The sequence below is a fragment of the Capricornis sumatraensis genome, chromosome 9 (genome assembly GCF_032405125.1).
Source record: "Capricornis sumatraensis isolate serow.1 chromosome 9, serow.2, whole genome shotgun sequence".
Taxonomy (NCBI): Eukaryota; Metazoa; Chordata; class Mammalia; order Artiodactyla; family Bovidae; genus Capricornis; species Capricornis sumatraensis.
The window spans coordinates 42,761,542-42,788,905 of NC_091077.1; the positions used below are offsets into that span (position 1 = coordinate 42,761,542).

The 27,364-nt window shown below is 55.1% G+C and overlaps 1 protein-coding gene across 2 annotated transcripts; it reads right to left on the reverse strand.

Moving 5' to 3' along the window:
* Positions 1–1,375: 1,375 nt before the first annotated feature.
* On the reverse strand, positions 1,376–27,141 carry SHC2 (SHC adaptor protein 2). 2 transcript variants are annotated; one of them, XM_068980688.1, is made up of 12 exons: positions 26,677–27,141; positions 14,681–14,751; positions 13,240–13,300; positions 12,971–13,090; positions 11,095–11,148; positions 10,911–10,962; positions 10,701–10,827; positions 9,313–9,475; positions 8,665–8,728; positions 5,874–6,017; positions 4,059–4,369; positions 1,376–1,504 (listed from the first exon to the last, which is right to left on the reverse strand). In XM_068980688.1, the coding sequence occupies exons 1-12, from the start codon at positions 27,139–27,141 to the stop codon at positions 1,376–1,378; spliced, it is 1,761 nt and encodes a 586-aa protein (XP_068836789.1). The 2 variants fall into 2 exon arrangements, with proteins under 2 accessions (XP_068836789.1, XP_068836790.1); XM_068980689.1 differs by lacking the exon at positions 5,874–6,017.
* Positions 27,142–27,364: the final 223 nt, after the last annotated feature.

Consider the following 27,364-nt stretch of genomic DNA (forward strand, 5'->3'; position numbering starts at 1 on the left):
CCAGCTAGAGAAGGAAGACGCCAGAGACCCAGGTGAAGAAGGAGAGACAGCGGCGATTCCGGCCTGACCAGGGTCCAGAGAAAGGCTGAAGGGCCCCTAAGGCCACAACAGGAGCATCTGGGGAGCAGGGACAGAAGCCACAGGCTGAGAACCATCACCTGGGGAAGAAAGTGAAGCAGAGATCAAGGGTCAGCAGAGACAGCAACAGGAGACCTGGGTTCAGTGTCATAGACCTCAGTTACAAGGTAGCAAAGTGACCCAGTGACAAGCCTCAGGTGGGGCCAGGGTTCAAGTCCCAGCTCCTCCATGGTCTTGCCCTGTAACCTCTCTGTGACACTGCTTCTTCCACAAAATGAGAAGATTGTTAACAGTGCCTGTTTGGGAGTTGCGTGGGAGTCAGTACAGATGTGGGGAGGGTCTGAGCATGGGGCCAGGACACAGCAACTTCTGCACTGGCAGCGATTATTACTCCCATTGGTGTTATTTCTCGGGTCACAAACAATTCAGGGTGTAGAAAGCAAACAGGTCGGACCCTGGCACGTGCACATACACAGTCCGTGGCACTGCACATCATTTCAGATGATCCACAGGACTGCCTCCATCCCTGGAGCCCTTCCCCAGGCTGGGAACCCTGTCTCTGCCGACCGCTGGGCCTGGCTGAGGGCAGGGAGCAGGCCAGCGCTGATGGGGGGAGGAAGCAGGAAGAGACTGTTGTCATGGGGACGGGAGAGCAGCCCAACCTGGCCCAGAAGGCCTCTCAGCCTTTGGGGAAATTCCACGGCCGGTTTCCCTCCATGAACTGAGCCCCCAGCTCCCAGCTTCCTGCCCCCTACCCTTGCTCCAGAGCCTGCCTCTGCCTCCTCCCACAGACTGCCCTGGTACCTCGACCGCTCTGCACCCCAGTTCAGCTGCCTCTTCCCAGCTTAGACAGGCCCCCATCTCACCCCAGGCCCCCCACCAGAGGCTCTAGAACCACGGGACCTGTCTGTCCTCCCCCACTCAAGACATCTGAGGCTCCAGAACTGATGACCCAGGTGGACCTTCTGACCCACCTGCCTTGCCTCGAATGCCAGCCCTGCTGGACCCAGCCCTACTGGGCCCACCTCCCAGGGGGCCAAATGCTGCCTCTCTGAGGGATTTTTACCACCAGTTAAGCACAGAGTTACCATAACAACTCAGGGAGTGAGTGCTGATGGGGACAGGGTTTCCTTTGGGGGTGATGGAGTGTTATAGAATTAGATAGGGAAGGGGGCACAGTTCTGTGAAGACACCCACTGAGTTGTGCCCTGTAAATGGGTGAAGTGTGCAGCATGTGCACCCGTGTCAATTTTTAAGAGGCGAAAAATCTGGCACATTGGGGCCAGACGCACCTGGCTCAGGGTTCCCGCTTGACGACGCCTCGCAAGTGCAGCTCACTCTCAGCAGCTACGATGGGCTGCCCGTTCTGCAGGTGGTAGTCAATCAGGTGGCTGATGCTCTCAAAGAGCACGTCCTTCGTCCGCACCTACAGGGCCAGAGGCCATAGCATCAGCACCACTGGGAGAGCCAGTCGGAGAGGCAAACTCTTGGGCCACCCTAGACCTGCTGACGGGGCACTGAGTTTTCACAATGCCTCCTGTAACTCATGTACAAATCTGAAAACCACTGGGTCAAAGACTTCAACCACAGAATACATGTGGACACAGGCTCCAAAGCTCCAGCACCAGGGGGCGTGGCTTTCTATAGTGGATTGCATGGTGCCCCCACCAAAAAAACATTTGTCCACATCTTAATCCCCGAAACCTGTGAAAGGGCCCTTATTTGGGAAAAGCCTCTATGCAGATATGATTAAGGCGAGTTCTTGAAGGTTAAAGAAAATGTGGTACATATATACAAATGGAATACTACTCAATCATGATAAAGAATGAAATAGTGCCAATTGTGGAAACATGGATGGACCCACAGATGATCACACTAAGTGGAGTGAGACAAATACCACATGATATCATTTATATGTGAAATCTAAAATATGACGCAAATGAACTTATTTTCAAAGCAGAAACAGAGTTACAGATGTATAGCACAGACTTGTGGTTGCCAAGGGGGATCAGGCTGGGGGAGGGACAGATTGGGAGTCTGGCATTAGCAGATGCAAACTATCATATACAGGATGGACAAAGTTCTACTGTAGATAGAGCACAGGCAACTGTACTCAATGTCCTAGGGTAAACCATAATGGAAAAGAATATTTTTTTTAATGTATATATGGAAACTTCCCTGGCTAAGAACCTGCCTGCCAATATGCAGGAGACATGAGTTCAATCCCTGGTCCAAGAACTAAGATCCCATATGCCGCAGAACATCTAAGGCTATGTCCCACAACTCTTGAAGCCCAGACACCCTACACTCCATGCTCCACAACAAGAGAAGCCACCACAATGAGAAGCCTACTCGCCACAACTAGAGAGAGAAAGCCTGCACGCCTACAGTGAAGGCCCAGCGCAGTGCAAAAGAAAGAAAAGAAATTCCTTAAAGAAAAAAATGTATATATGTGTATACTGAGTCACTTTTCTGGTCAGCAGAAATTAACAGAACATTGTAAATCCACTATACTTCAGTTAAAATTAATTTTAGAAAAAGAGTAAAAAAAGGATGAGTTCATCTTGAATTACTCAGGTGACCTCAAATCCAGTGACCTGTGTCCTTATAAGAAAAGAAGGACTGGGACAACACAGAGACACAGAGAGAAGCCAAGAGAAGCCCTGAGAAGCCAAAGGCACTGGGGTGATGGGTCCACAAGCCAGAGAACAAGCATTTCCAGCAACAAGGAGAAGCTGATGGGGGACCCTGAACCAGATCCTTCCTCAGAGCCACAGAAGGAACCAGCCCAGCCAGCACCTAGATGTCAGAAGTCCAGCCTCCAGAACTGGGACAGAACACATCTCTGTGGTTTGAAGCTGCCCAGCTGGTGATGGTCACTGGGAGGGCAGCCCTAGGAAACACACACACCTCAGGAATCTTGTGGACACAGATCCAAAACTCAGAACCACCAAATCTAAACACCGCCTGCATCTTAGAATGCTGAGAAAATTTCAGCAGACCCAGATGCAACACAGAGCACCCCCATCCCCACCCCTGGGAGGCTAACACCACTTCAGACAGAGGACACAGCAGTGAGCAGTGTGATTAGGTATGGAGGAGGAGATGGAGAAGGGAAGTGATAGAACAGGGGCCTGGAGCCGTGGTCCCACCTGGGCCAGGCTGCACAGTAGCCACTGGAGTGTGCCCTATTCAGGGCACGGAGCACACACAGCCCCCAGGGTGGTGTGGAGGATTCAGCTAGATGACATAAATTGTTGTTGTTTAGTCTCTAAGTAGTATCAGACTCTTTGTGACCCCATGGACTGCAGCACTCCAGGGTTCCCTGTCCTTCACTATCTCCCAAAGCTTGCTCAAATGTATGTCCATTGAGTCGGTGATGCCATCCAACCATCTCATCCTCTATCGTCCCCTTCTCCTCTTGTCCTCAATCTTTCCCATCATCAGGATCTTTTCCAGTGAGTCAGCTTTGTATTTATCACTCAAAGACATCACTGTTTGTAAGATGCATTAGTGATGATAGAATGTGGGGGGAAAGTACATCTTACAGTTGATGAAATACAGTACTTTGTAAGCCCTGAAAGGCCCTGAGATTGGAAAAGGTTCTCTAACCCCTCCAAATGCTTTATAGACTGGGAAATCCTTTGTGAAAGCTAAAATTCCTCTAAAACTGGAAAATGCTTTGTAATTTTGAAGTATGTGGTAAAGCGAAACAGGATCTGTAAATATAAAGGGCTCTGTAATCTGAAAGATGCTCTATTAAACCTAAAGGGTGCTTAGAATGTGGGTGCCCTGATCTCGGACAGAGGAGAGAGGCCTGGGCCGTTCCCGCAGACCCGACATCCCCGTTAAGTCCCCTCCCCACCCCCACTCGCAGCCTCCGGCCCTGCCCCACACCAGCCCCCTGCGGGTCTATCTCTGCACTCTCTCCACTGCATCCTCAGCACCTGCCCCCGCCCCTCCCCCCACGACCACCTTACCACGCCCTCAGGGTCCACCAGCAGCAGGTGCTTGGGCTGCCCTGCGTGCATGCCGGTGAGCACGTACTGCCCAGGGTTGGTGACGCTGTCCCGCACGAGGAAGTCCCCGTCCGCCCGAAGCAGTTTCTCCGCCGCCCGACGGCTCATCTGGCCATGGTACCAGGGCTCCTGACGCAGCTGCTCCTCCGTAGGGGCGATGGGGGCCCGGCGAGTCGGGGGGCTGGGCCACTGATCCTCCACGGGAAGGGGGGCTGCCACCGTGCCAGCCGCCACAGAGCACTCATGCAGCCTCAGGGCATCCTCGAAGGGTCCTGCGGGCGGGGACAGTGTGGGCGGGAGAGGCCTGGGCTGCGGGGACCTGCTCCTTCACCCCTTACTGGTCCTATTAGTAACTCAATATATTCTCTTGGATTTTCTAAGCATATGCAAAGAATGAGCATTTCTTTTTTTACAATGTGCACACCTATTTCTTTTTTCTTGCTTCCTTCCTAATGTTTATTATGCCTCTTGTTTCATCATCTTGTTCTGACTGCACTGGCCAGGACCTCCACTACACGTGCCACCTCTTTGGTAGGCAACAGGTGTCCCTTTCTTTTCCAAACTCTAATGGAAAAGCTCCTGATGGTTTGTACAAGTTCCCTAGGCTCCCAGCAGGCACCAGTGTCACCCTCCCTGAGACGGTACCGCATAGCTCAGACGCCCTGGAGTGTGCAGTGACAGCCCTGATCCCTGCCCTGGTGTCTCTGCGCTTGCTTTGCAACCCGCCTTTCTTCACTTCTGGTCCCTTGGGAATCCCTGCTCCCTGATTTCTCAAGTGATCCTAGAGAGATTGACCCAGCCTCCAGCTCCTAAGACATGTGACCAGTCCTGGCCAATCAGCATATGCCTCTCACGCTCCTGGCCTAGTGATTGGCTGGGAGAGGTGAGACCGTGACCCAAGGAGGGCAAATCTGAAGCAGGCCCAAGACTTCTAATGGGAGCCTGGCAACAAGCATCCCTTTTCGTACTAGGGTTGCTGGACCACCCGGCTGGGCGCCCAAGCGGACAGCCTGCCTCAGGAGCTCACACCTGGGGCACCTCCTTTCCCATCTGAGGCTTCTCTGAGGAGCCAGTGGGGCCACGGCAGGGGTTCATGTCACTGCCTAGCATGTCATCAGCCGGCGGGGGAGTGGAGCTTTGCAAACTTTGTGGAAGAAAGGATTTCCAGCTGGCTTGGGAGCTCCTCAAAGACCTCACCTGGGAAGGTGTGCTAGGAGTGGGAGACGACCCTGCCTGGGCCAGCGCGGAGCCAACACGCCCAAAGTGCTCATGCAGAAGGATGGAGTTTGATGTTGTGGGAAAGAAGGAGGGTTCTGGACACAAACCTCCTCCATCCGATCGAGCCCTCTCTCAGGCTGGGGGAGGGACTCCACCATCTGCTAGGCCTCCCTTCTCAGGCAGGGGATTTCTGGCAACAAGCCAGAAGGGGCTTGAGCCTCCTCTCTCAGATCACGGATCACATGAAGAGGGAGCTTAAACTCACTCATCAGACTGAGGAGACCCAGAAACAGGGAGCTAGGCACGTCCACCCTGCAGACTGAGTCCCATAGAGAAGAGCCCACTGCATCCCCATCACATTCTTCCAGGACACGAACTAGCCCCTCCTACCAAACTGGGGACCCCCATGGAGAGGAATCTGGGTTACCCTCAGGAGACCGTAGGGTCCCACGGAGGAGGGAGTCCTAAGGGAAGCATACAGCATACAGCCCATCCCCCACCAGACCACAGGTTGCTCGGGCGTGGCCCCACCCCACAGGCCGGCCTGCCCCCACTTACGCATGTCGAACAGATCCTTCTTGGGGCTATCCTCGGGCCGCAGGGGCTCAGGGCCGTCCAGACCCTGCGTGTTGACGTACAGATGGTCCTCGTAGTCTCGGGGGCCCCGGGCATCTGCCTGCACGTAGCCATCCCCGGGCTGGGCTGGGACTGGGAAGTCAGAGGAGCGTGAGTTCAGAGGAGCACAGGGTCACACGGGGAAGCCCTGGGGAGGGGTCCAAGAGGGGCGCCCTGCCCACACCTGTGTCCCTCCAGGAAGCCTGCCCTTTAGCGCAGCAAGGTCGGGAGTGAAAAACCCCATGAGAGCCCAGCTTTGGGGCTGTGAGAGGCACGGAGGTCTACAGGAGCCCCCTACACACACACACCCAGGCCCACTAGTCTATCAGGCAGGAAGGTGGCCCAGGGACCAGAGCTTCCCAGTTTCAAGAGAAGGCAGAAACCCTGATGTTTATGTTAAATCTCCACATTTAAAAAGTAACAACAATAAGACTCTGCTCTCCCTATAATTATGTTATCAAGTGAGGCACAGTCAGGTCATTCATTTGCTTGTGTTCTATTTTAGAGTTTCCTTTCTGTTCTTTTCTAATTTTGTTTTGAATGTGTGAAGCATTTAAATGGTTCAAAAGCTGCAATTTCGTGAAACTGGTATCATTGGGTGAGTCTCTTTAGGGGTCCCTCAGTGTCCTGTGTGGATTCTACTGGGTCCTCCCCAGTTGGCCTCTGCCCAGCTTCAAGGCCTCACCCACCGTATCAGACTGTTGGACTTGTGCTGACCAGATAGGTGAAAAATGGCATCCAGGGGGACTTTAATTTCCATTTCTCTTATTTTGAGCAAGGTTGAGCATCTTTGTTTCAAGGACATTTGTGTATTTTCCCCTAGATCTATCCATCCATTTCTAAACATCTCCATTTTTAATCCTTGGCAGGGAAATGATGATCTTTTAGTACACTGTGGCCAAATCCAACCCAAGGGCCTGAAGCTACAATCTCTGCTTTATATCAGTTAAATCCTTAACCCTCATAGGCAGCTGGGCTCACACACAGCTCTACCCTCTGTGGGCATGACAGGTGAGTAAAATCTCAGTGCTTCAGTCTCCTCCTCTGCTGAATGGGGAGAACAGGAGTAGCTTCTTCACAAGTAGGGGTGAAGACCAAAACCTCTGGCAGAAGTTATGATTTGATAAAATTGCTAACATCATTACAGCCCTGGGTGGTTGATGGGGGCAAAGGGCCCAGTCTGCACAGAGAAGGTGCAGATTCTCCCAGCTTTGTACAGTCACGGTGGGATGAGAAAGAAGAAATCTCAGTTGCAGGGGTCCAGAGAGTGAAAATTCCTGGACATTGGAGTTGGGGCACTGATGTACTGGTAGGAGTTCTTGGTCAGAGACTTGGGGAAACCATGGTATGAAGCAATAACTTCGTGTGCAAAAGCTCAGGGGGTAGGAAATGCTAATGACCTTGGGGGTCAGGTGTGAGCAGCCCGTGTCCCAGAGACATAGCTGACCAGGGCCAGATGATGGCTGGGCATCTACTTGGCACCCAGTGCCACATGTGTTCTTTAGTCACAGGTGCTGGGAGCAGTAGGGTTCTGATGCTCGTCAGTGAAATGCCCAGATTGTTTGGGAAAATCTTTAAAAAAAAAAAAAAAGCCCAACACAGATGTCAGCACTGCTGTAAGGAAACAGGCAGCCACGGCAGGGCTGGTGGGCAAACAAACTGCCAAACCACGTCAGGGAGCCATCTGGCAGCTTCCCCTACTGTGACAGAGGTACGCATGCTGTCTACAGCTCAGCATCTGTGGGAGGGATACATGAGGGGAGCCAAGGGGGCATCTGCCACCAATCAAGAGGGGGCCACGTGGACAAGCAACTGCAGGGACAGGGGACTGGCATTCAGAAGATCCCACTGAAGCAGCCAGAGCCCCTGAGAGACTGTGGGTACTCACAGCCTGTCCTCATTTCTTTGGGGGGTCCATTCACATAGGGCTGAAAGGAGACACACAGGTGCCAGGGGGTAAGCTCAAGACCTCAGAGCTGGGGGCTAAGGGGATTTTAGCCTCCTCTGTCTTTTTTAATGTTGTATAACAGGACAAAATGCTCATGGGCTGAAAACTCAACCATTTTGTTAAAACCTCATAGTACCTGGTGGGCAGCTCTGTGATTTCCATCACATGGATCAGCGGCTGCTGTCCTGGGCACAGACTCTACTGAGACCCTGAACACAGTGAGTGGTGGACAACTGGGGGCACTGCTGTCCTGGCAGAGCCCTAGAAAGTGCCCGGATGTCTGTGAGCGAGGGGAGTCCTTCATGTGGTGGGGACTACACTGTGGTGAAAAAGGAGGGGGGTGGCTGCCTAGCACTGGTGCAGGGGTGAGTCCAAGATGGGCTTTTACCTGGGAAAGCCAGGTGGAGGGATGGAGAGCACACTACTGTCCAAAACTAAGAAAGCGACGTATGTCTGAACTGACTTGAACGTGCATGAAAATTCTAGAAAAACCAGGGAAACTACTACCAGTGGTTACCTGATCAGGGAGGTGGATAAAGCTAATGTGGGCAGGAGACTGACTTTTCGGTGGATGCCTTTTTATATGCTGGTGCTTTGAACCACTACCTGCAGTGTCTCTGTCCAACATGCAAGGAAACTGGTCACACAGACAAAAAGCAGATGCTGTCAAATCTCTAAGAGCCCAGGGAGTGACACAATCTCACTGGCCAGATGGAATGACCCAAAGAGGGGAAGCGATGTGAGGGATGGTGGGGACTCAGGGACACCGGAGCAGAGTGTGCTGGCTGGTACCTGAGGGGCCTACGTCCCACTGCAGGCCGCGGGCATCTCTTCTAGCAGGAGAGGCTCCCTGAAAAAGAGAGCAAGGGTTCCCCTGCAATGTGCAGCCCCAGACCCCCAATCGCCCACCCCAACCCTCCTGTAAGTCAGATTCCAAGCTCAGCTCTGTACCCATCCCTCCCTCTTGGGCCTCAATCTACCCACAAGCCCCCACCTGCCTCTGATGTAGCTGCATCCCCCAGCCCAACTTGGAAGGCCTGCCCCCAGCATATGCTGTTCCTTACACCTGCAGGCCCTTCCCTACACTGCTCTTCGGGGCAACTCCTATTGACCCGTTAGGGCCCAGCCCAAGTTCTGCCCTGGGACATCCTCCTGACAGAGACAGTCAGTCCCCCATGGACATTCTGGTCACCCTCCTTAGAAGCCCTGATTCAGTCACAGCTGTGGTCATTGTGTCAGTGTCTGAGATGGGAACCTTGTCTGGTGTGTCCAGAGAGGGCTCAGCAGACCTGGACAGTTTAGGGAGGAAGGAGCAGGGGGCAGGAGAGACCCTCCTCTAGGATCACGGAGGTGGGGAGCAGAAAGAAGAGCTAGGGGTTGAGCTCCAGGACTTGGCCCTTGGGCCCCCCTCCCCACAGGTGTGCTGAGGCTGACCTGGCCAAGGGCGCCGAGGACCCCCAGGGCACAGGGCTGTGTGAGGGCGAGCCTGGAGTCCACCAGCCCGCCCGGGGGCGGCTCCTTCCCAGGGAGGCTGTTGTAGTAGTTGTGTTCCGCCTCCTCTTCATCCCCCCAGGCCGAGTCCTCCATCCCGGTCAGCCTGCAGACACATAGCCAGCAGGAGCGCGGGCCACAGCACAAGTTGTGGGGCACAGACGGCGCCGAGGTCCCCAGACTGAGTTGTGCACCATGGGGGACAAGCCTGACCCAGGGATCCTGACCTCTCCTCTATCTGCTGGGCAGGTGGTGGCGCCAGGAGCCGTTGCTGATAGAGGAACTGGGCGTCCCTTTCTGTCCACCAACAGGGGCTCTACACACATCCCAACGGTATGGCTAAACTGAGAGGGGCCTCCACCCATCCCAGCCACCTCAGCCCCACAGCGGCCAGGGCATGACACCAGGCTTGCATCCTGAACCCAGAAGCCTTAGGGTGGTGACACCATCAGCGTTTACAATGCCCTCACCCACTGGCCATGGATGGCATCTTCGAAATGTGTGCTACAGATGCTTATCCAGGCAAGTTGGCTCCTAAGAGCAAAACGGGGGAAGCCACAGCCTGCCCCTCAGTCAGGGGCAGACAGCAGGTCTCAGCGGGGCTCCCAGAGGAGGGCTTTGCAGCCAGGAGAGGGGAGGGGGTTGAGGTAGCCCCAGGTAAAAACCAGCGCTCATTCATGTACTAGGGGCACATGATCCTGTGTGAAGGCCAAGGGGCAAGCTCAGCTATACACTGCTGGCTCTCATCTGTGCATATGGGACTCAACATGTCCATTCATTCACTCGCTACTCTAACCAGTTCCCATCTGTTCAGATATTTAAATAGCCGATCACAGGCCACTGCCTTAATTTGCCAGCCAGGAACTCAGGATGGCTTCTACCCTGTTAAGCCACAGAACTGTCAGATGGTTAAGAGAACATCAGAAGAACTGCATCTGACACGTGAAAGTCAGATGGAATTCAGATGTTTGTGTCCATAAATAAAGATTGGCTGGCAGGCGGCCCACCGACTGCTCACACGTCCTTCTTGGCTGCCTTCCCGCTACCACGGCAGAGGCAGGCAGGCAGTCTGGCCCTTTGCAGAAGTGCCGGCCGCCCCCATGCAGACTAAGGATGATAGCATGACGGTCACTGCCTGGTGATCAGCTCCCTGAGTCCTCTACTCTGCTAGGGCTGGAGATGTTGTTATCCTGGCATCCTCATGGTTGAGCAGTGGGCCATGGAGGTGGGGGGCACAGAGCAGGGAGGGGGCAAGGATCCAGCCCCAGGGAAGGGGAGGGGCAGGGCCAGCATGGGTACTGGGGATTGGGGATAGAGGGGCAGGCCAGTACCTTTCCGGGGGGACGACGACCCTGGGGGGGCTGTGCAGGTACTGTTTGAAGCGCAGCTCGAAGGCTTGGCCCACGGTGCTGATGACGCTCTGGGCAAGGCCCTCGCAGCACTCCAGGATGTGACAGGCTGGGGGTCGTCAGGCAGCATCAGCGGGGTCTCGACTGGCTGTGGATCCAGCCCGCGGCCCCACCCGCCCCCACTGGCCTCACCTCTCTGGTTGATGGGGTCCTTGGCCACGTAGGCCACATAATCCGCCATGTCCTGGGGAGAGAGGGCAGCAGACCCAAGAGTCCCAGCAACGTGGGGGTGGGACTGATGGGCACGGACAGGGCATCTCAGGGCTTTTGGGGACAGAGGGGCTGGAAGTCCACTCCCACCTGTCTGGGGCCTTACCGTGTCACCACCGGACGCGAAGGAGATGGACTGCATGTGATGATTGGCGATGATCTGGCCAGAGAGAGACCACCAGTCATGGGGCTGCCGTTTCAGTTGGGGGAGGAGAGAGGGGCTTGGGCCAGTCACTAGAACAGGGCCACAGTGGGGACCAGAAGGACAAGGGCATGGAAGTGGAGACGTCCCCTCGACAGAATGCCAGGATGACCGAAAGCCCTGCTGGATGGGGAGCCCTGAAGCCAGGGCAGGATGCAGAGAACCACAGTCACATGCCCACATACACAGGAAGACAAACCTGCCCCAACTGGTGGACATGTGCACACACGGGCACAGACATCCAATACAGATACACACAAAGGTACATGGGCTAAAAGCCTCACACAAACCACACCCTGCACGCACACACACACAAATTCCCCACTCCAGCTGTTCAGAGACACAACCACTCACACATTCAAACACTCCAGTCCACCTTCACACCTTGATGCATCACACACTGGCCCTCACACCCTCCCACACAGACACCTAGGCACAGCACATGCACACCCAGACACTCACCACTCTCACATTCAGACACATGCCCCATGCCACTGTGGAGGCACTGAGGAAACAAAAGCAGGACCCACTGGAGGCTCCTGACTGCAGTCAACCCAGGCAGCCTCACCTGTGTGCTCACTTGCCTCCATTTGCTCATTTGCAACTTCATCTGCAACATCTGCTAATCAGTGTGCTCATTTGCATGAGTATGCTGATTTGCTTATTTGCATGTTTGTTTGTGTAGATGTGCTCACTTGCGTGCTCAATAGCATCTATTCGCCACCACCCACTGCTGCCCTAAGTGGTCATGTCCCTCCAAGACCCAGTAAGCAGCACAGACGCCCAAGCAGGGCTCTCTCAGGGTCCCCAATGGTTCACTCAGCCTGTCACCCCTCAGGGATACTCAGGGCTCCCCCTAATCAACTCCTGCCCAGGGAGGCCCCCACTGGCGAACTGCTCACGGTTAGCCCAGTGTGCTCCAGATAGAGTCCATGCAGGGGTGGACAGGGAGGTGAACGTGCTGGCAGCTCCCCATCCCACAGCTTCCTCCCTAGGGGCAGTCTGAGCCCCCTCCCTGGGGCCCTGGCTTCAGCTCATCTCCTCCATGCTTCCCATGCTCACACCAGACCACAAATCACAGCACTTCCTGCCCCAAACCTCTGAGGAGGATAGCAGTGCTGTCTGGAAAAATCCCAGGTCCTCACCAGGATCCTTGCTAACCTCTCAGGCTCTATCTTATCAGGTGACCTCTGCTCAATGTCCTCTTACCTCTCCACTCAGCGCCAGCATCACCACCTCCAAGGAGCCCTTCGTGATGCCCCTGCTAGGTCACAGTGCCCTGTGCATGCTCACAACCCATGCCTGGCCTCACAGTCCTCCTCAGAATTCATAGTTATTCCCTCCTTTCTGCACTTTTATTTTGGTTGTTTGTTTCCACCAGAAGATTCCAAGCCTCGGTCTCGCCTCCTCAGCAATGCAGACAATGGGGCCGAGACCTTCTTTGGGAGGCCGTCCTAGGAGCTGTGGAGTGAGGAGCAGCTCCCCTGGCCCCGCCCACTCGTCGCCCCGTGTGACAACCGTGAGGACGTGAGGGCAGCGGCCCCTGGCCCAGGGCGGGGCCTCAGCATGTGTCCAGGTGAGCAGTTTACCCGCACTTGCAAGTGGAGTGGGCCGTTCCCACCTTCCCTCCGGGCTTCACCTGGGTGAATCCACAGACCCTCAGCCAGGCCCTAGTTAGCTGGCTGGGCCTGAGTGCTGGGCTGCAGGAGGCTAAGGGCGGGGCTAGAGAAGACCGAGGGCGGGGCTAGAGAAGGCCGAGGGCGGGGCGGGCAGCGCTCACCTGGCGCGTGGCCGGCACCGAGAGGTTGAGGCCGTCGATGGAGATGCTGACCGCAATGCTCATGCCCGCGAAGCGCAGGTTGCTCTTGCCCAAGATTGAGGCCAGGGCCTTGTTGGGGGCCTAGGGGGGCAGAGGGCACGGGGGTTGAAGGGGGCAGCCTGGGCTTCAAGAAGGTGGGACCACAGTGGAACTCCAGCTCGGGCAAGTCCTGGGATGGCCAGGCGTCTCCCCCCTCACTTCCACCCGGGGATCACAGGCCCCTCACCCACCTTCTTCTTCCAGGAGCCCCGGACGCCAGGCACCGCCTCATGGAGCCGGTTGATGGCTTCCCTGTGTGGGCGGAGAGGGAGGGGGCTTAGAGAGCTTGGAGGAGAAGGGGCAGGAGCCCAGAGGAGGCTAAAGGCTCAGAGAAGGCAATGGGCTAAGGAAGGAGTGCCTTGCATCCTGAGGGGGGAGGGGCCCAGAGGACAGAGGGATGCTGGGGCAACTGGTGGCCTAGACGGGGACTCTCAGGCTCCCAGACGCTCACACCATGTGCCTGGCAGGTGCCCTTGCCCTCAGCTCTCCCCATCCTGCCCTTTCTTTCTCAGACACCAGCAGACCCCTGAGCCACAGCCCACTTGAAGGCACTGAGGTCAGATTTGGTGATGCTGGCACAAACCTTGAGCCTGGACCCCAAGTTCTGTGTGACCACAGGCTGGCCAAGATTCCCACCTGAGGCATGAGAGGATGCCCTCTGTTCTGGGGCCCCCAAGACAAGGGCCGAAACTGACCCCCCAGACCAAATGGGAGAGACTTCGTGAAAGGGCTCATCCCTGGGGAGGGACTGGAACTTTTACAGAATCCTGAAGGTCGGGCAGACACACAAGTTCTTAACAACGTCGGTGCTGCAAGGGGAAACCAAGCCCTCAGCCTGACAGGTGGGAAGGTCAAATGGAGCAGTAGCTCCTCAAAATGGGTAAGGCAGTCACATCCCCAGGTGCACACCCCGGAGAACTGAAAACACAGGTACACACAAAACCTCCACACATGGCCACAGAGCACAGCTCACAAGAGCCCCAAAGGTAGAAACCACCCAAATGCCCATCAGTTGAAGATGGATAAACAGCCCATGGTCCCTCCTATGCATGGGAGCATCATGAAGCCCTGAAAAGGAGAGAAGCCCTAACACTGCCTACCACGTGGATGGATCCTGAAAACAAGATGCTCAGTGAGAGAAGCAGACACAGAAGGACATACAGCATGTGATACCATCAATGGGAAAGATCCAGAACAGGCAAATCCACACACAGAGAGGGTGGTTTCCTGGTTGTCAGGGGTTGGGGGAGGGGGTTGGAGATGGCTGCTCATAGGGGCAGGGTTTCCTTTCGGGGTGATGGAATGTTCTGGAATTAGACCGTGGTCATGGTTGCACAGGGCTCCCAGGGTGGTACCAGTGGTAAAGCAATGGCACTAGTGGCACTACCAATGCAGGAGATGCAAGAGACCTGAGTTCAGTCCTTGGGTCGGGAAGATCCCCTGGAGGAGGGCATGACAACCCATTCCAGTATCCTTTCCTGGAGGATCAGGTAGACAGAGGAGCCTGGCAGTCTACAGTCCATGGGGTCTCAAAGAGTCAGACCTGACTGAACGACTGAGCACATCGTACACAGCACCACCGCCTCCACTCCGGCACTGAGTGGTGCCAGAGCCTGCCCCAGCCAGCCTCACCTGGTGACCTGGGTGCGTGTGCTGAAGTCCAGGGAGCGCATGGAACGGAGCACCTCGATGCAGCCCATGTACTGAGGGGAGAGAGCACAGGTCAGCACCAGCCCGGCAGAGCCCAGCTTGGGGCCACCATGGACCCAAGCCCCCTCCAGCGAGCATCCCCATCGGCCTCCCCTCCTGCCACCTGGGGCTGGGGGCCCACTGTGGACCCAAGACCCCCTCCAGTGAGCCCACAGCCCTCCCCTCCCGCCACTGGCGCTATAGCCCCCACCCCCATCCTTAGGACGATGTCCAACCTGGCCGCCCCCACACCATCCTGTCATTTTTTTTTGTTTTTCCTGTCTGTCATTTGCAGCCTGGCTCCTTCCCCAGCTCCAGGCTCCCGGTTGCCTCCTCAGAGCCACCCTCTTGACTGTGAGTTGTTCTCTGGAAGCTGGTAGATTCCTTCAACTCAGTCTCTCCTGCTCATTCTCTTTCTGCTCCACTAGAATGCCAGCCCAGGAGGACCGTGTCGGGGTAACCCTGCTCACTTCTATATCCCAGGGCCCAGGGCAGGGCCTGAGAGCAGATGGTGGGTGGAAGCCGTCTGGCCCTTTGCAGGAGGGAATGCTGACTCCTGCCTGGACCACCCTTTCCAGGGAAGGGAACTCAGAATCTCCAAAAGATGTTGCTCAGGGGCAGCTGGGGAAGGGGTACCAGAGATGAGGGCCACCAGTGCCCCCAACATGGTGTCTGCGCTGCAGGAGGGACCTGGGCCGGCCACATGCAGCGACCGTCATGTGATCACTGTCATGGATGGGAAACGTCCAGGACAGGCAGGCCCACAGGGACAAAGAGTGGGTTCCTGGTTGTCAGGGGTTGGGGAGGGAAGGAGTAGGATCACTGATAATGGGGACAGACTTCCTGTGGGGTGATGGAATGTTCCAGAACAGATAGAGGTGGTGATTGTACAACGTTGTGAAGGTACAAAGTAGCACTGAACTGTGCTCCAAAATGACTCATGGTTAATTTAGTTACGTGACTGTACCTCAACTTTTAAAAAATGATTCACACACACACATTTTGACCTTGAAACTCCATTTCTAGGACTTTATCTCACAGAAGCACCAGTCCCTAGGCACCAGATGTGGGTACAAGTGGCTGTTTCGGGGCACACACTCCACCCATCTCCGCAGGGCTCCAGTGGGCTGGTATTTACCCCCAGTCACTCTTGACTCTGCAGCCCAGTGCAGGGTGGCTGGAGTGCCCACCGACTCGCTTTGCCCTCCTGGGCTGGTCCGCGGGTGCCAGCCACCTGTCTGGTCCCAACACCTGATGCTGCTCTGAAGTCTCGCCAGCCCCAGCCTGCCCCTCCCTTCCCATGAGAGCTACAGCACTGAAGGAGTGAGTAAGGAGTTGCAGACACCCCAAAACTTGACACATTTAGGGTTGCGAGGTCCAACCCAGGAGGCCAGGTTGGTATTTCCAATAAACGACGAGTATTTTCTTAGTGTAATATGTCCTAAATAATGCATGAGATGTGCTTAGGCCATTATCTGTGCTTATGATAACTTTACATTTAACCGGGCAGCTTGCATTTTTGCTAAACTAAATAAACCATGGTGCTGGGAAGGGAAGAGCTTGCTGTTATAAAAGGAAACAAAATTTTAATAAATTTATATGCAAATATCTCTACAATATGGCATCAAGCGACAGGAGCAATTAGAGCTCAGTGAGTGCCTTTTGTGTGGACAAGGGGGCCAGGAAAGAGCGCACAAGTGTAAAAACAGCCACCAGCTCCTGCCCTCCCCCATCCAGGTCCTGGGCTGGCCTAGACGGAAGCAGAGGCTGGAAAGGCACCTGTCGCTTGCTCCCCGACTGCTTCTGGGGCCTCGTAACCCTGCCAGGCTGGCCTGCCTGATGACAAGACAAGGTGGCCTACCCCATCTCCCCAGCTGACATGGAGCCCGTCACCACGTGAACGAGGAAACCCTCTAACAGAGCACACATCTGAGGGGATGTCAAGGCAGCAGGGCCCCAGGGTGAGGGGTCTAAGCACCACCCCTCAACTAGTGTGCAGCCCACCCTGGCTCTGCAGCTAAAATGTGGCTGAAATCCTCCTGTGCCCCAGTCCCTCCCTGGATGAAGTGGGGGCACAACTCAGCTGTGCAGGAGAGGAGATGGGCTAGGGGGGGTCCCATCCTGGGGGACAGAGAGCAGACCACAAGGGCACAGAAGGTGAGGAGGAGGCCAACGGAGCGCCAGGCAGTGATGACATTGGTAAGTCACTTGTCACATGCAGGCCTGATCCAAGCTCACTTCACCTGAACCCCCGTGATACAGTGACAAACCACCCCCAGGAGACAGAGCCCCAAGGACATGAGGCAACTGCTCAGAGCCACTACTTGTAGGCTGCAAGGGCACAATATGAGCCGACATTCTGGGCTCCAGGATCACCTGCAGTGTCACCCAGAGTGTCACGCACAGTGTCACCAGCCACGCAGGCAGTGTTGTTGTTCAGTCAATAAGTTGTGTCTGACTTCGCAACCCCATGGACTGCAGCATGCCAGGCTTCCTTATCTTTCACCATCTCCCAGAGTTTGCTCAAACTCGTGTCCATCCAGTCAGTGATGCCATCCAACCATCTCATCCTCTGTCATCCCCTTCTCTTCCTGCCTTCAATCTTTCCCAGCATCAGGGTCTTTTGCCATGAGCTGGCTCTTCGCATCAGGAGGCCAAAGTATTGGAGCTTCAGCATCAGTCCTTCCAATGAATACTGAGGGTTGATTTCCTTTAGGATGGACTGGTTTGATCTCTTGCAGTCCAAAGACACAACTGATGCTTTTGAATTACGGTGCTGGGAGGAAGTGGTGAGGCTGCAGCAAACTACACACTTGGGGCCAGACCCCCCTGGAATCCAGGGCTTTTGCCTGAAATGCCCCAATTTGTAAATGATGACAAGAAATTTTTATTCTTAGGACTTCCCCGGTGGTCCAGTGGGTAAGAATCCGCCTGCCAGTGCAGAAGATGCAGGTTCCATCCCTGGTGCAGGAAGATCCCACATGACAGGGAGTAACTAAGCCAGAGAGCCACAACTACTGAGACTGCACTCTAGAGCCCACATTCTGCAACAAGAGAAGCCACTGCAGTGAGAAGCCTGCGGACCAGAACCAGAAAGTAGCCTCCTCTCACCGCAACTAGAGAAAGCCCACGTGCAGCAACAAAGAATCAGCACAGCCATAAATAATTATTTAAGTTTTAAAGAACTTTTTTTTCTTCTTTATCTCTTTTTAAAGACATCCTTATTTTTAAATAGAAGAGAGAAAAAGAAAGCAGAGGTCAAATTCAGCCTTGAGGCTGCCAGGTGGCATGACTTCTCATCCAGAATACCACACTCACAGGAGGCCAGCTATGAAATATGGACAGTGACCCACAGGAGGGCTTGTTCATGTGCCCACCCCCAGAACCTGTGAGCAGAGCGTTAGTGGAACAGGGTCTCTGCAGATACAGCCAGGCTCAGGATGTCAAAATGAGAGTCCTGGATTCAGGACTGGTCCTTAACCCAGTGACCGACGTCCTTACAGGAGGATGGCAGAGGGAGGGGAGCCTGAGACACAGATGCAGGGGATAGGGCTGGGGCCTGCAGCCCCCAGAAACTTGGAGAGAGGTTCTGCTCAGAGCCCCAGAAGGAACCAGCCCGCCAGCACCTTGACTTTGGACCTCCAGAACCAGGAGAGAAAACATTCCTGTGGTTTTCATTGCCTAGTTTGCAGTCATTTGTTACAGTCACCCCAGGACGCCGACAGAGAAACTCTGGAGGGCGACCAACCTTCCCCTCTGCAAATGTAGAAATGGAGGGAACCCAGAGCCCACCCAAGGATGTAAGGGGAGAAATCAAGTTAATGTGGGGAAACTGGGGCCCAGAGAGGGGAAGGGACCTAGGCAAGCTCACACAACAAAGTAGGACAGACACAGTACAAGCACCCAGCTTGCCACTCTGCCCAAAAGACCCCCCATGGCTCACGGTGCCATAGGCCCCACACCATTATTACTCAGTGTCTTCCTTCTAAACTCCATTTGTAAACAGAACTGAGGTTATTTCTAAAGGCCACTGTAGGAAACCACCCCAAAGTCTTTACACCAGTGAAGGGATAAGTAAAATGTCACCTCTCAACATATTGGAATATTACTCAGCCCTGAAAAGGAGAGAAGCCCTTACACTTGTTACCACGTGGATGGACCCTGAGAGCATGTGCTGAGTGAGAGAAGCACACACAGGGTGTGATCCCACTGATGGGAAACGTCCAGAACAGGCAGATCCACAGACACAGAGAGTGGTTCCTGGTTGTCAGGGGAAGGGGTGAGGGTGACTGTTGATGGGGCTTCCTTTGGGGTGCTGGAATGTTCTGGAACTAGATTATAATGAGTGCTTCACAAATCTATGAGTGTACCAAGAACCTCTGAATTGTACAGCTTAAATGAGTGAGTTTTATGATACTAAAATATATCTGCTTTTTTAATATGCATGAGGAAACAGGAGAAAGAAGAAAGAAAAGGAGATGTGCATGAGGTAAAAAGGAAACTGCATATTGTTACCATAAACCTCGGGTTTGATGCCTAGCAGTGCTTCCTAATAACCATTAAAATAAACATATAATTATCAAAATGAAAAGACCCGTTCAGGATGAATTGCTCATTTTTGCTAAGCAAGTTAGTGGAAGTTCGTTGGGCTCCAGGCCATTTGCAGAGTCTCAGAGTCTCCCCGCTCCTAGAGGAGGTTGAAGAACAGAAAACCTGGACTCTGGTGAGAGGGGCTGGAGGGATGCCAGCAAGGGAGCCCCAGGACTGTGCACAGGACCACCTTGCAAACTTGAGCACATCTACGTTATTCTTCCATTTGAAGTCTGTCCCCAGGAAAGTACATCCCTGTGTGTGTGTGTGCGTGCTCAGTAGGTCAGTCATGTCCGACTCTCTGTGACCCCACGGACTGTAGCCCGCCAGGCTCCTCTGTCCATGAAATTTCCCTGGGGAGAATATTGGAGTGGGTTGCCATGCCCTCCTCCGGGGGAATCTTCCCCTCCCAGGGATTAAATGCAAGTCTCCTGCATTTCCTGCATCGGCAAGTGGGTTATTTACCACTTGCACCACCTGGGAAGCCCACAGGTATGTGTTAATTTTAACAGAAACAAATGAGGCCTTTACCAGAGAGAAACGTCCCCTTAACTGAGTGTGCTAGTCTCCGGGGGCAGCCGAGTGAAGCACCGCACCCTGGGTGGCTCAGAACAAGAGGTCTGGCATCTCCCAGTCGGGGGGATCTGGTATCCAATGTCCAGGGGAGGGTCCCTCCTGCCTTCTCTAGCTTCTGGCAGCAGCTAGCCTGGTCTCACAGACACCATCTCTCTGGTCTCATCCTCTGTGGTCACACAGCCCCTCTCTATGTGTCTGTGTCCAGTTGTCCCTCCTCTTATAAGGACCCCTGTCACAGAAGGTCCTGGGCCCCTCCTGACCTAGGATGACCTCATCTTGACCTGATTACATCTGCAAAGACCCCATTTCCCAATGAAGTCACATTCTGGGACCCAGCGGACATGAACCTGGGGACGCCATCCTCGCCCACACACCAAGCGATCCAGCTCCCAGCAACTGCATCAGTGACAAGAGTGCACCTCCAAGTCCCCTGCTGAAAACGCACAAGCTGAGCTGGCCCACAAGCATCGTGAGCCCCATTGAGGGCTGACACAAACTGAGGGGTGGCCTGCAACATAGCTGGGGTGTGCTCCAAAAGCTGGGGAGCCCCTGGCGTTGAGCACTGGGACACCCTGCATTCCCACTCCTTGTGGGTCCCCACAGAGCATCCTCCTGGGTGCTCATGTCTTCTAAAAGCCCTTTCCAGTCACTGCTTCAACCGAATCCTTTTTACACAGAACTCAAAATATTTAGGGTGTTTGTTTACTTTTCTACTGTGGACAAAACATAAGTAACATTAAATTTATCATTTTAATCATTTTTGAGTGCACAGCTTGATGGCATTAAGCACATTCACATTGTCGTGCAACCATCCCATCATCTCTAGAACTTTCTCATCTTCCCAAACTGAAACTCTGACCCCAGGAAACACTGACTACCTGTCCCCTTCCCCAGTCCTTGGCCCCACCATCTACTTGCTGTCTCTGTGGATCTGATGCCTCTAGAACTTCCTGTGAGTGGAACCAGACAGTGTGTGTCCTTCTGTGTGTGGCTTCTCTCACTGAGCATCACGTCCTCAAGGTTCCCCCAGGTTGCAGATGTCAGAACCTCCTTCCTCTTTAAGGCTGAGTAATATTCCACTGTGTGCATGGACCATGTGTATCTATTCATCCATCAATGAACACTTGGGTTGTTTCCATCTTTTGGCTGTTGTGAATCGTGTTGCTATAACTATGGGTGTGCAAATATCTGTTTGAGTTCTTGCTCAAGTCTCATAAGAGGAAAATACTTATTTTCTATCCTAGATGTACACACATACACACACTCAACCTTACTCATATATCCAGCCATATATGTTTAGGCCTCCTGCTTTTTGGGGTATTTACCAACGAATAGAATTTCTAGATCATGTAGTAACTCTCTGCTTAACTTTTTCATATAGTGCTTTGGTTTTTATTTTTTGGCTTCACTGCATGGGTTGTGGGATCTTAGTTCCCTGACCAGAGAGTGAACTTGGGCTCTGCGCAGAGTCCTAACCACTGGACCACCAGGAAATTCCCTTGGTATGGTTTTAATACATGCTGAATTTAATGAAACTATCTCATATGCTGATAGAAGGCTTCACTTTCTGATATTCAGGCTCTACTGGGGTTGTCCACTATTGTGGAAGCTCACATCACCCGCAGTGGCACTGGAGCTGCCGCAGTAATGCCTGGGATCAGTCTGTAGCTGTTGCGTGAGGGCAGCTCTGTGCCCTGTGTGTCAAGGGGAGAGAAGCCCACACCCTATACCCTGAAATATACTCTAAGTTATTGTGAATTGCTGTCCCTGTGTTTCTCCTTTTTATTGTTTTATTACATCGTGGCGGTTTGGGGGGAAATAAATGTGCAGGTAGATGTTACATTTGATGTTCATTTTGGTGTGTTTAATCATTCATTTGTGTCCAACTCTTTGCAACCCCATGGACTATAGCCCACCAGACTCCTCTGTCCATGGGACTTTTCAGGCAAGGATACTGGAGTGGGTTGCCATTTCCTTCTCCAGGGGAATCTTCCCCATCCAGCGATCAAACCCGCATCTCCTGCATTGCAGGCAGGTTCTTTTACCACTTGAGCCATCGGGGAGGACGGAGGGTTAAAACACTGGTAATAAATGAGCTGTGGCTAATGTGACAGGATTGCAAACAGTTGGCGTAAGCTGGTGGTTCTCAAACATGAATGGGTGTCGGAATCACCTGGAAGGCTTGTAAACACTGATCACCAGGCCCACCCCCAGAGTTTCTGACTCTGCCTGAGAATGTGCATTTATAATAATTTCTCAGATGTCTGGGCACCCCACTCTGCTCAGCATTGGTTCAAGCCAGTTTGGTGGCCTGTCTCCCTTGCCATGAATGGAGTTTAACACTCCGGGAGGTAAGGTGTAGAAAGAATGGAAGGAATGCTTTCTCTTCTCCCAGTAGACATGGTTGGATCTGCATATGACACCTGGTGCTGTGGCTGCTCTTTTGTGACCATGAGGACAGCTACACCAGCAAGCTGAAGATGGCAGTGTGAAAAGACAAAAGACCTGGGTCTGCAGGGATATGGTCAAGTCACTGAATTAATCCACCCTGGAGCCATCCTACTCCTTGCCTGCAAGGAATCAGCTGTATTTGCAGCTAAAATACCTGAGACAAGTTAACCTCCCACATTCTCCGTACACACCCACTTACAAAAACCTGCCTTCAGGAAACACTGGGTGGCCCAGAGGCAGCCAGGCCTGGGACCCTGAGGCAGCCCTCTGTCTCTCTGGGCCCCACTGAAAAGTTTCTTTGAAAAGAACTCTGGAGAGGGCATGATGACAGCACCCCGAAGAGCAGAAAGGGCTTGTTGTTGGAATTTTCATGAACGTGTGAGAGTGCCACGTGCCAGGCAACCACATGACCTCAGCTTAAAATGGAGCAAAATTCAAGGTGAGTTCTTCAGCCGCACCTGCCCATTCAAGTGTGCATGGCCACATGTGGCCACCAATGGGACAACATGGAGCCAGAACATTCCATGCCATGGAGACCCTCCAGGCAGCACTGGTCGGGGCCAGTCGCACAGGCAGTTTAGGGAACATCACAAGACATAGTCTGGGGCTTTCCAGGAGAGGCGTCCTACTCACAGAAGGACCCAGCAGTCAGGAGGGGCCTCTCTTCTGCAGGGTGAGGGGGCAGAGGGTCTAATCTGGGACAGAAAAGGCGCAGCAAGGCCAGATGCCTCTTGCCCAGGTGAGACGGGTGGGTCCTCCCTGCCTCCTCCAGCATCTGGTGGAGCTGCCCTCCTGCCTGCCCTGCCCCAGGGCTGCACGGCCAGTGCCTACCGCTCCCTCCTCCACGCGTCTCCACGGGGCCTTCTCTCACGGCCACCAGTCTCTGGATCCAGCGTGACCTCATCCTACCTAACGACACCTGTGAAGACCCAGTTCCCAAACGAGGTCGGGAATGAGAACAACTAGAGTCCATGATGAGGTCACCGAGCTGGGAAACTAATCAGCCCCAGGCCCCCAACCACCGGGGCCTCTGCTCCCACAAGAGGATCCACGTTCTCCTGGTTCTAAGCCTCTCTGAGTCGTGCCTGTGGTGAGGCTGCCGATGGTGCCACAGCGGCCACGACCCTTGCCAGGTTCTTTGACGTGACTGCACCTCGGGTCCTCACCTAGAAACTGAGTAGAAAACCTCGGGATGGAGGAGAATTCAACCGGGGCTTGACTCCACGCTCATGTCTAGACCAGATGCCCTGAGGACATCACTGCTCGCCAAGCCTTCCTATTCTTGTTTTGAAACAGGGACCATTAACAGGGTTTCTTGAGGGTTCTGATATCAGCTAGGTGAGTCAGCTGCTGTTTTAGCTTCCTTTTGCTGCTGTAACAAATTAACACAAATTTAACATAAATGTATCCCCTTATAGTCCTGAAGGTCTGGAGTCCAGCTTGGATCTCAGGAGGCTAAATCCCAACGTGGGCAAGGCTGGGCCCTCCAGAGGCTCCCTGCTTTTCCAGCTGTTCACAGCCCCTCCCTCCATCCTCACAGCCAGCAGAGCAGCATCTCCTGTCTCTCTGCCTCTGACCCTCTCCCCTCCCTCTTCTAGGGACCCTTTGATGACACTGGGCCCCTTGGGAATGCAGGGTCATCCCCACCACAAGGCCTTAACTTAATCCCTCCTGCAAAGTCCCCTCTGCCCTGTGAGGTGACATGTCCACAGGTCCTGGGACCAGGACAGGGGTGTCTCCGAGGCTGCTGGTCTGGTAGTTACTCTGCCACTCAGGTGGCAGCAGGTTCGGGCTGGAGAGCGGCTTCCGTTCTGGGTCTGGTGCTGGATTCTCACCAGGTGACAAATCAGCCTCTCTGGGCCTTGGTGTCCCCACCTTACATAAGTGGGGACAGCACATTCTCTCCGGAGGACCCGGGTCGCCCCTTTCAGCCCCTGAATGATTTGGGACACAGCTGCTCCCGCCTTGATCTCACACGTCTCTGTGAAGCAACCTGGAAGGGACTCATATCTCTCAGAACACCTGGGGGCTGTGGGTGCAGAGACTGAGGCTCCCAGGGGAACAGAGCCGGACACGGGCTGATTCAGACTCCCCACCTGTCCCCCTTTCAGGGCAGCCACACCAGGGCTCATCTCCAGCACAGACGCTGTAGCCCCTCCTCCCCACCCCCACACTGCCCTGCTCCAGGTCATCTCCCAACAGTGCCCCCAACAGTGCCCCAGCACCCCCTGGCTCTCTCTGCTGCCCTGCCAGCCCCACCCCAGCCCACTTCCACAGGAAAGCTCCTTTCAGCACCAACGCTGCTCTGTGACCCTGCCTAGAACCATCCAAAGCCAAGCTTGCCCACACAGCCCCCAGATCTTACTCCTGTGCTCCTCTCTCTGCACCGGCCCCACCACATGGGTCTCCGGCCAGTCCCCAAACCTGCCAGCTGAGCCCCTGCCTCGGATTCCCTTTCCCCAGTTGTTTCATGCCTAGGGCCTCCGTGGCTTTAGCGCTCAGTCTAAATGTCATCTCTGAGGGGCACTCCACCCACCAACCCTGCTAAGAGCAGCCAGCAGTCTCTGACATCACTTGATTGGAATTTCTGCACAGCACCTGCCAATATCTGCCACTTCCCTGTTGTTTGTCTATCTCTTGTTTATTTACCATCAGTCTCTCCCTCTAGAAACCTGAGCCCCATAAGAGCAGGGATCAGATGGGTGGGCCCCATTTCCTAGCATGCCATCAGCACCTGGCAGGCTCTGGCACGCATTATTAATAAATGTCTGCAGCGTCGATGGCAACGTCCAGACCACTGGAACAGTCCAAAAGCCTGCACCCCAACAACATGAGCATCTGAATTCTGAGCACTTCTAATCCCCACAGCCACGGCCTCCGAGGGGATGTAGTGGGAAGCCCAAGGCATTACCTGGGAAACATCTCGCGACAAAATCAGTTTGAATCCAGCGAAGCTGAGATTCAGCAAAAGAAGGGGCCATGACCAAGTCAGAAGACTCCAGGAGAGAAGAGCAGGCTAGAAGGTGAGGCAGCCTGAGGCCTGCTGGCCAGTCCAAAGCTCTTCCTTTCTAACCCACTCCCAGGGAAGCAGCGGGCCTGCCTGGACCACACCTGGACGTGCAGAAAGTCAAGGCCACTGCGACCGGCCACAACACAGCACCACAAACTGGGGACTTAAAACAACAGAAATGTAAGCCTGGCCCTACAGTTCTGGAGGCTGGAAGCCAGGGATCCAGGCGTGGTGGGGGCCCTGCTCCCTGAGGGGAGGGTACTTCCAGCCTCTTCCAGCGTCTGGCGGTGGCGTGCGGCCACCCTGGACGCCCCTTGATTTGTGGGTGCGTCACTCCATTTCTCCCTTTGTTGTCACGGGGCCCCTCCCTGAGCGTTTGTGTCCGAATCTCCCTTTTCTTAGGAGGATAGCAGAGATCGCAGTGGGGCCGCGGTACTCCAGTGTGACGTCATCTTAACTCGATTATATCGACAAAGACTCCATTTCCACATAAAACCATATTCTCAGGCTCAGAAGGTCAGGAATCTGAGGAATACTAGTCAACCTAGTATGGGGTGGGTGGAGGGAGGCTGTAAAGAAGCGAAGACAAAACACCACACGCAAAGACACAGAACTCCAGGATCCTGGTCCCCAGCCCAGACTGAAACGCTGTCAATATACATCGGACTCTGATGTGACAACGAACTGTGGGTGGGCGGAGTGGCCGGTAGCCTGGGGCGTGAGGAAGCATTTCACGGCGAGGCATCCCACGGGCCGCTTCCTGATGGTTCATCAAAACTTCCCACAGAGGCAGAGGTTCATATAAACCCAGGACAAATAAAGACCTGCTTCTCTGCAGCGCCTTCCGAGGCCCCGCGATCTCTCACTTGGAATCAGGGACCTAGCGGGGCTCGGCCCTTCTGCACCCCACGTCGCCCACAGTCTCCGACCCTTCTTGTCTAGAGGGAGTTTTCAGTGGGGATCTGGGTACCCGGCCGCCCCCACCCGCGTCTTCCGTCCCCAGTCTCACCCAAGAAATGGGGGGCTACGCCTAACCTGCGCATGCGTGCCCCCCTCCCACCAGCCGCCCTCTCCCCGCCCCTCCCCACGTGACGCCGTGGGAACCTGGACCCCAGCGCCTCCTGGGTGGGGGTGGCCAGCAGAGCACGGCGTGGCAGTTGGGGTCTAGGGTGAAAGCGAGAGGAGAGATGGACAGACACCTGGCTTCCCGGGTCCAGAGTGTCCAAGAGTGAGAAGTGGGGGATGGGAACCCCCGTGTGCAGACGGAGGCTCGGGGGAGGACGCGGTCCCAGGGTCCCGCCGACGCACTCACCCTAACGACGTAGGAGACCCCGGGCCCCAGAACCCTGGCGTCCGGGTGTAGCCAACCGTGCGCTGGCTTGTGGATGAAGCTGCCTTTGCGGATCCACTCGTCGGCGGAGGCATCCGGGGGCCCGGTCGCCCCCCGCGCGCCCCGCGGTCCCCGCACCCCGGCGGCCCGGCAGCGGCTGAGCGCAGGCAGCGGGCAGGGCGCGGCGCAGCGCGGCTCGCAGGCGCCCAGGACCGCGGCCGCCAGCGCCGGGACGCCGGCCGGGCTGGCCGGCTCGGGGTCCGGGTCGGCGGCCCCCGCGCCCCCCGCCGCCCGCGCCGCCGCGGGGCCGCGGCTCAGGAAACCAGCGGGGGCCGCAAACTTCCACTGCGGCATGCGAGGGAGCAGCGCGCAGAAGGTGGTGGGCGCCTCCGGTTCCGGGGCTGCGGGGGGCGCGGGGGCCGCGCGCCCGCCGGGACCCTGCGTCATGGCCGCGGCCGCCGGACCGAGCCCGACCGGGCGCTGCGCCTGGTGCGGAGGAGGCCCTCCCGCTCCCGCGCGTTCGCTCCCCGCCCCCGGCCCGGTGATGTCATCCGTCCGGCCCAGCGCGCAGCCGCGGGGGGCTGCGCCCCTGGGACCACCGGCCCTCGGCGCCCCGGTGCCCGGCGGGGAGACGAGAAACTGAAGCCCGCCGGAGGCACGGGGCTAATTC

Excerpts from the sequence above, each read along its gene's own strand:
- SHC2 (XM_068980688.1), bottom strand. The coding sequence starts at position 27,141 with ATGACGCAGGGTCCCGGCGGGCGCGCGGCCCCCGCGCCCCCCGCAGCC. Across the intron at positions 4,370-5,873 it reads GAAGGATCTGTTCGACATGC|GACCCTTCGAGGATGCCCTG; the intron begins GTAAGTGGGGGC and ends CCCCGCCCGCAG. Across the intron at positions 1,505-4,058 it reads TGGTGGACCCTGAGGGCGTG|GTGCGGACGAAGGACGTGCT; the intron begins GTAAGGTGGTCG and ends CTGGCCCTGTAG.